General features: G+C 43.7%; 1 protein-coding gene across 2 annotated transcripts; it reads right to left on the bottom strand.

The window, feature by feature from the left end:
- Positions 1-570: 570 nt before the first annotated feature.
- Positions 571-8391, bottom strand: LOC125521850 (RNA-binding protein 25). 2 transcript variants are annotated; one of them, XM_048686910.1, is made up of 10 exons: positions 7862-8003; positions 7477-7585; positions 7334-7370; positions 7123-7203; positions 6629-6882; positions 6341-6493; positions 2863-3259; positions 2144-2791; positions 1493-2067; positions 571-1021 (listed from the first exon to the last, which is right to left on the bottom strand). In XM_048686910.1, exons 5-10 carry the CDS (start codon positions 6851-6853, stop codon positions 770-772), a joined length of 2250 nt encoding a protein of 749 aa, XP_048542867.1. In that variant the 5' UTR covers positions 6854-6882; positions 7123-7203; positions 7334-7370; positions 7477-7585; positions 7862-8003; the 3' UTR covers positions 571-769. The 2 variants fall into 2 exon arrangements, with proteins under 2 accessions (XP_048542867.1, XP_048542866.1); XM_048686909.1 differs by lacking the exons at positions 7123-7203; positions 7334-7370; positions 7477-7585 and having other exon boundaries at positions 7862-8391.
- Positions 8392-8786: the final 395 nt, after the last annotated feature.

Raw genomic sequence — 8786 nt, 5'->3', positions numbered from 1 at the left:
AGAATAGAATACTACAATTGCAAACACAAGGCGAAGAAGTTAGATTTCTTATACGTATATTCAATGTGGTGGCTTCATTTTACTCAGCTCTCAATACTCACCCTAGAATAAAATGCTACAATTGCAAACACTAGGCGAAGAAGTTAGATTTCTTACACGAAATATGACATATTCAATGTGGTGACTTCATTTTACTAATATATGACATATTCAATGTGGTGGCTTCATTTTACTCAGCTCGCAATACGCACCCTATAATAGAATACCACAATTGCAAACACAAGGCGAAGAAGTTAGATTTCTTATAGGAAACTTACATGAATTTTGAGTGGAACAGTCCAAAAAATATTTCTCCAACCAGGTGCTATCTGTTTTTTTTTCTCCACGGTTTTGTTGAAGTAAAACAAGTACACTTTCAAAGTCTCATGAAAATTTTCACCATGTACATCATGTGCAAAGAAAATCAAGTTGGTACAGATTGAAGAGTAAATGTACTCTTATCACTAGCACATTCTACAATCACCTGTTGGAACTTGGAAACAATAAAAGGGCACACTGTAAACACGCAAGTACGCAGCAATTTCAGATCAAATATTGAGCATCAACAGTTCATGTATACATTTCTACAATAGACATCAGAACATATGGGAACCAGTAATTCAATCTCACTCAAATGTTTACAGCAGCTGTCTTACAACATAAGCTTAGAAGTAAGAAAACAGTTGCAGACAAAAAGCAGAAAATGTTATACAAGACAGTTGCCTCAACTTCAAGCCTTCCCTCTTACTGATAGTCCTGCTTCAACTTTCTTAATTTCAAATATTAGCATCCTCCACATCTTAAGGACAAACATTTCAGCCTCGACGTCCAAAATTGACTGTAGGAGCTCCAGCATTTTCGATGCATGCACATGATCTTTGGTGCACGAGACAATATATTCCACCAACGTCGATTCCTCCTCACCAAGAAATTCGATTATCTTTTTCGAGATCCAAGGCCTCATTCTATCATGCAACTCATGCTGACACAAAAGAACAATGATGTTAGTGTTGAATACAACCACACCGCAAACACAACAGGGAAAGCAAAATCAAATATTTCAGAGTAAAAACCATCTGACACACCTTTACACTTGTGTACCCAACATATGGTGCCTCTCAGATCAAATTGTGAATTATGCACGTTGACCGGAATGAAAATAATAACAGGTTTAACATTATACTAATGAAATAATTATGCGGTGGATCTCGTATCTGTTCAGGAAAAAATATCTTCAGATCTGCAATGGTTTAAGGAGCACTACATCGTGTTTTTTTTCCTTTTGTAACCACTGGCAAACATACCTAAACTGCTTCCATAAAGACCTCACAGAACAAAGAAATAACATGCATGCACAAAGATATGACATAAAAATAACTTGAAATGGGTGAAGAAACAAAACATTACCCAACTTTTGAGTACTGAAAATACAAGGTCAAGAAAAATAATTCACCTTCTCATATATTGCCCAATTAATATCATAGGAAAAAAGCTCTTCCTTTGTTCTCGGAATCATGTCAATCAATTGTTTTGCATCCAAAACTTTCTTGTTCTCTAACTTGGGCTTGTCGTTGTCTCGATCATGCATCATTTCTCTTCTGTCATCACCAAGACGTGCACCATCTTCATCATTTCGACTTTTATCCCTTAGGGTCGATCTATCAATGGCTCTCCTACTCCTTTCGGTTTCAGGCTGCTCTTCCTTTTGATTAGATACCAAGATGCGCTTAGCAAACTCAGCAGCTGCTACAATATTATTGGGTTGGTCAGAATAAGAATCCGCCTCCACAGCTTGCAATTCCTCAGTGGAGTAATCAATAGGTACTAAAGGTCTTATCCGTTTATCCTTATTATCATCGTCATCCTCTTCAGCAAAAACTGATGGAACAGATGTCCGTTTACCAGAGCCAATCAAACCAAAACCCAACTTTTTTGCTGGAGCATTGCTATTTTGTTTGATATCTAGAATTTGACCAGGTACCATACTTGCTTCATCACCGTTACAGTCCTTATGAGTTTTGCCATCATCTGTAGAATGGATGCAAAAATGTTGGAACTAGAATGTAGCTAATGTGATAAACTTTGTGAGGAAATATTTACTTACCTGCATCAACACCATTAGCAATGCTGACGACATTATCATCATCTGAAACAATCGGCTTGTTTGGTGCATCTGCTTCCTTCCCGTCATCACCATCAACCTCCATAAATATAGCAGACTCTGCCGCAGCTGCTTCATCTGCCTGCTGTTGCAGCTCTATTGCACGCCTCCTTGCTTCAGCAATTTCCTGTTCCTCTTTTAATTTGTCCGCGAAGTCTTCCTGTTTTTCACGTTGCCTCCGCCTTTTCCTCTCTTCAAGTGCGTTACTGCTCCTTCGTCTTCTTTTCCTCGAATCCTCTTCATCGCTTTCATCTTCCTGCTTCATGATCTCCCTTTTGCGTTCACGTTCTTTTTCCTTCTCACGGTCCTTCTCGTATTGTCTTTGATATTCTTTATCTCTCTCCCTGGATTCCCACTCTTTAAGGTGATCTTTGTACATCCTTTCCACTTCTCTATGCTTGAGTTCCTTATCTCTATCCCTCCTGACTCTTTCTCGCTCACGCTCACGCTCATATCTTTGAAGTTCTTTTTCCTTTTCCTGCTTCTCCTTGTCATGCTCTTTATCTTTCCTCCTATCAAGAGAGTCATTTTCTGTCTTTTCAGTTTCACTAACTGTCCTTTTGTCAACACAATCATCATTATCTTCAGAATCTGCAGCAGTGATGAAATACATATTATTCAAATGCAAATTTGGCCAAAAAACTATTACCATTATTCCATACCAGTCATTGCCATGTCAACAACAGACTCCCCGTTGTTATGTTTGGATGAGATGTCAGCAGATGGTTGAACCGGCGGGGGTGGTGGTGGCGGCGGCAGGGGTCGAGTCTTTAACCACTCTTCAATAATACTGTTTATTAGTTCTGCAGCAGCCTTATCAGCCTCAGAATCCTCATTTGTAACAATCCCAAATTTCTTGGTGTTTTCTTCACTATCCTTATCTCCGGAATCTTCTGTTTCATCTGTTTTACCAGAAACAAGCTTCAATGATTCATTTTCAGCAACAGCAGAAGTCCCATCCCCACCTTCATCTTCCTCCTTTTTGGTGTTCTCATGTACCTTCTTCTTTTCTTCAACATGTTTCTTCAGGTACTCTTTGGTGGCATCATTAATATTAACCTTGCATTGAAATAAAATATAAGGAGAGTTCAAAAATACATAAGGAGGGATAATAACATTATCATTACTTTTGAGAGAACATATGGAAGATTTAGATATATATTTAACAGGCAACACAAAAAAGTGTCTAACCATGTCAATTGAGGAAACAAATATCTTGATGGCCTCCTTGAAATGTGATTAGACTACATCATGCAGGATTTTCAAAGTAAACATATTCCTTAAGCAATCCTTGATAAAAAAACTGCAAGCCAATTCAAATGCTGGTTGAACACGGCACTAGCACAGAAATAAACTGTAACAATCGAATGGAGGGATCCTTCACAAGTTCTGCCTATGCACACAGTAACAGATAATTCAATGACTGAACAATGGTACACAAGAAAGGTTACGGTAGGTGTTTTTCACACCAAACAACCAAGAAATTTAATTGGTCTATCTGCTACCACTTAAATGTTGGGTAGCGTATCTCACCTATGGACAAAAGCATCTATTGTGTCGGTACCAGGGGCGGACCCATGTAGACACACCCGGTGTCACAGGACACCGGGTAGGTTCTCCGATTACCTTAAGTGATAGGTGATATATCAGGTGGGACACCGGTAAAATTTGTACATGGACACCGGCTGAAGCGACGGTTCACAGGCCTGGCCCATCTATTGGCCATTGAGGTACCCAGCTAGCCACGACCCAGGCTATCGATCATTTCTACTAAACTGTACGCGTTCTGTAAAAGTCATGTATAGAAAGTCCTGGTCTTTAGGATCTGGGGCACTCCCCATGGTCTGCGTGCCTCTGATTCAGGAACTGCTGTTAGTGGCAACAACGTTGCCATATACTGAATTGAAGAGATAAGGAAGGACAAGATTCTCTCCAACTATTTTGATCGCTTTTATTTACACCTGCAACCCTAAGAAAAATCCGCGCCTACTCATGGCTTCTTGCCTCCCCCTGCACAGATTCGTCATGGCGCGTCGCCTCACCCACCTGCCCAATCGTCATTGAAGCGTCCGTGTTGCCATGGCCTATGCGCCTAATCGTTGGAGAATTGATGAAAAAAGTACCGCAAGTCGTTACCATCGAGTCCAAGTGCGTACCTATATAACTTCCTTCTAAATTTTTTTGTAGGTCTAGAGCTGTTAGTTCCAAGGATGTTACAGTTAAGAATTGAATTACTGCGATTTGCTAGTGTTGGTAAGTAAGGATCGAGTCCAAGTGGTTCTCATTTATGTGGATCATTCCTTGCCCTTTGAATGCACAACTCAGAACAACACAATGTAAGTAAGTACATCTTCATAATTATAAATTCAACCAATATGTTTTATCTTTTGTTTCGATGCTAGCATGTTCAAACTTAAATAGTGTAGCCTTAGCTGATTAAACTTGTGTTCATAATTTTTATGCTTTATTGTTCAACTTGGGCGAAATACTTCATATAATCAACTACAAATTTAAGTACAACACTATTTTGATAAGGATATTTACTACTGGTTATCTAGAGTTGTTGAGTATGTTAGTTTTATATGCATAACATAGCTTGGCGTCCACACATGTAATTTAGGCGTGGACACCGGGACATTTTCGTCCTGGGTCCGCCCCTGGTCGGTACAATGTCTAAAAACATGCACATGATGGTAAAACAAGCATTCTATGACTAGGATGCCTTCAGGCTACAGGGTTTCAAAAATTAATCCCTAATACCCTAACACAACGTCATGGAAGCAAAAGGAAAGTATTATTCTAATCCTTCGGCACAGGGTTCCAGTACATAAGAATTAAGCTTTGTGAATTAGAATTTGTGGGCCCTCATTTTCCATCAATCCAACAGGTGAAACATATTTTTACAGATTGGTCTGGAACCAACATGTGAGCGACAAAGGCATAGGGCCAGTTTGGATGGCACCCTGGGGTCCGTGCCTGAAAAAATCAGGCGCCTGGCCTACGCCTGGTAAGGTGACCCTTTTGTGCCTGTCCAGGCTAGCCTGGCAAAGGCTTGTTTGGATTCGGAGTTGCCTGGTGCTGTGTCAGATAAAGAATAAAAAATGTTAATTACACGCCAGGCATGTCCAGGCGCAGGGAACCGGAGGCCTGGTCCAGGCTAAGCCCACTGCCTGGGGAAAAGATATTGAGCTAGTTTGGTTTGAGGCCTGGACTTCATGCCTGGGAGAAAATGAAGCCTGGCAACGGCCTGGAGACATGAAAATAATTGCCTGGCCAGGCCAGCCTGAGTGCTACGCGTTCGGTTCGTGTCCTGTGCCTGTGAAGCAATTATTTATGTGTCAGACTGCAAATAGCTGCTGGCCCACAAGAAAAAAGCAGAATTAGAACCCCAGGCTTGAGCCAGGCGACTGGTGCAGAACGCCTGGTCCAGGCTAACCAACATGCCTGGTATTTGAGTCAGGCTAATGACCATAGCAGAAGCTCCAGGCCAGGCTAGTGTTTCACTCTTCAGGCATCAACCAAACAATTTCCAGGCAGGTCTCAGGGAAGGTTCAGGCCAGGCAAATTTTTGCCAGGTCTCGAACCAGGCTAGTGTTTCCTTGCGTGCTTTCGTAACTTGACCAGGCTAATCACGCATTTGAGCCAGCCAGGCCAGGTATGCATTTCTACTCGTGGACACGAACAAAACAGTCGCCAGGGAGAATACAGGGACCTGTCCAGGCCAGGCGTGTAGTGGCATGGATGCCATCCAAACACGCTCATAAAAATTCAATAAGTTCCCGTTGGTTCGTACATGGAACATGCAAGTTACTAAGAATCAGTTTACAAACAGTTGTCAGCTTTTACAAAAAAGAGTTTATTCGAAACAACTGATGTCCTATTATTAGGTTATATGCAGGTCCTTGTCCTTCCGAATGAAATTACAATTTAGTTCCCATATTTATCAAATCCACCGATTCCACAATCATAAGAAATATGTAAGAATTTGTTACAAAAAAGAATTTGTTAGAAACAACTGATGTCCTATTATTAGGTTATATGCAGGTCCTTATCCTTCCGAATGAAATTACATTTTAGTTCCCATATTTATCAAATCCACCGATTCCACAATCATAAGAAATATGTAAGAATGATGCATACCACCAGTTCTTGCCCATCAATGCTCAATTTGTTCAGCAACCGTGTCGCACGAAGGATGCCTTCAGCAGATTCAAACTCACAAAAGCCAAACGCTACTGGTTTGCCATTACTTGGATTTTGGGTGCGCTTCCAACTCTTGACAGGTCCACAAATCTGAAGATGGGAAAACATTTAAACACACATGCTAAAAGCATTTGATGGCATAAACAGAAAAACTGACTAAAGTATGTACAAGTCGACATTGCCATGTTAATATACTACAAAAATAATAGGGAAAAGGTGATATACCCGAAGAAGCGAAAGAAGCAAACCATTGTCCACTGTTGGGGCGATCTTCCCGACATAAACTGCAGTTGGTGGTTTGTCAGCAGGTGTGACAGCTGGAGCAGGCGGTCTGGCAGGAGGGGCTACCATAGGAGGAGCACCACGAATTCCAGGAATTGTTGCTGGCCGTTGAATTTGCACAACACCAACAGGAGGCATTGGGCGTGGAGGAAAACATGGACGCATCATAGTATATGGTCCAGGATAACGATGCACACCTGAAGAGAGAAACAAACAAACATCTATGCTGCCACATTAGTAACAGTCCAGAAAACAGAGCACAGAGTGCATACATTAATCCTTTAAAAATATGTAAGCTAGCATAAGACACAGGGAAAGAAGAGCAGCACTAAATAGATAAGCAGGTATCTTGCATATTCAGAATAACCGGGATGAACATCGACAAAAAAACAATATTATTTTCAAATAAAATAAGAACTAGGGAAAGCTAGCCTTACCTCTTAGCGCCCATTAGGCAGGATAACGTACTTGTATTGGTTATTTGCAAAACTTGGGATAGCTCACACCATTGCATTGCACTACTCAAGATATAAAAGCTTAAGCAAATGTGTCACTCACTCTAAACTTCTTATTAACGATAGAAGTAATTTAAACCAAATTAAGCAAGAAATACTTGACATGAAATTAAGCGACAGGAAATCATGGTACCTTAGCCCATTTTTTGAACAACCCATTGGCGAAGGATCTAAGTACATACAGAAACCGAGCCTAATTAAACGGCAAGCTAAAGCATTTAAATCAATTTCACACAATTTAAATATAACCAGTTCAAATTCAAACAGTCAGCATACCACATGCAGTGAGGGAGAAAATGATCTGTTATAGCTTCAGTTAGAGCAGCAGAATCAAACATGAGCCGGCACCTCTCGCTGAAGGGAGTAATGGCCGGCACGACCACCGCTGTAGCAGAGAAATACCCTGTCATCGTTATCAAGCGAGGGGATGCCAGTTGCTCTAAACACTACTGTAAATCACTAGCATCAGGCGCATCCCACCTCTAAACCCTAATCCCAGATCCTACCCGCGTGTTAAAGACATATCCAGTCGATTCCACCAGATTTCCTACAGCGCAGCACATGGAACGTCGGGAGATTTCCCAGGCACAATCAGGCGGAAGCATAAATCTATTGCCATTCAATCGTATAAGCCTAGAGATGGATGGAGAACGGGACCCACCGGGAGGAACGGCGACGCCCGGCTGCTGCATGTACGGACCCGGCTGGGGCGCGTACATGGTCGGCGGACGCATCGCGTGGTGCACGCCTGGCGGCTGCATCGGCTGCCCCATCAGGTAGCCCGGATTACGTATAGCACCGTACTGCTGCACCTGCGGCGAGGGCGGTGCACCCAGCGGCCGGAAGGAAGGGGCGAAGGATACCGGAACAGGGGGCAACGGCGGCAGGACGACCGGAGGGGCGGGGGCGGGGGCGGGGGCGGGGTTAGGGTTAGGGCTTGACATCGTGGGGTTGGAGGCCGGGGGATTAGGGGTTGCCTGGTTCGGCGGGGTGGACGTGACGGTGGCCTGAGGTGGGGTTGCCGTGTTTGGAGGAGTGGACGGCGGGGGCTCGAGGTTGTCGGGGGTAGGCGCCACGGCCGCCATGGTTGGGAGAGGAGCAGCCGAGCAGTCGACGGGGGTTGATGGGGCTCGTTCACGGCGAGGAGCCTGATGCCGTCGTGATGTGTGGGTTGACGCAGGCCCGTGAAACTGGCCCGGTCGGTGACGTTTCGCTGACAACCGGGAGACGCGTTTTGTGCAAATAGAACTCCCGACTGGGCCGGCCCATTGGGTTTGACTGATACTGTAGCGCGCGGTTGAGAAAATATGTTAAGGGCTAATTTGGTTGCAGGGGATCCCTGCCTATTTCCTGGGTGGAGCAACCACGGGCTGATTCACTCCTGGGAAGGCCGCCACTGCATTTGGATGCCCATCAGATTGGGCCACCCCCGCCCCTTCCATGTCCTTGGAGAGGCTTCCACGCCTCGATGGGTCGGGGATGAAACCCACGCTGGCTCTTGCGAAAAAGAGGTGACGGCCACCGCTCCCTCCCTGCGTCATACAGCCGCTTCCTCGCGTGGATCTCAGCTTCCTCGCCTTGGTGCC

This window comes from Triticum urartu, chromosome 7 (assembly GCF_003073215.2).
Source record: "Triticum urartu cultivar G1812 chromosome 7, Tu2.1, whole genome shotgun sequence".
In the NCBI taxonomy this organism is placed as follows: domain Eukaryota; kingdom Viridiplantae; phylum Streptophyta; class Magnoliopsida; order Poales; family Poaceae; genus Triticum; species Triticum urartu.
The sequence above is the reverse complement of the archived record's forward strand: the minus strand, read 5'-3'. Positions and strand labels throughout refer to the sequence as shown.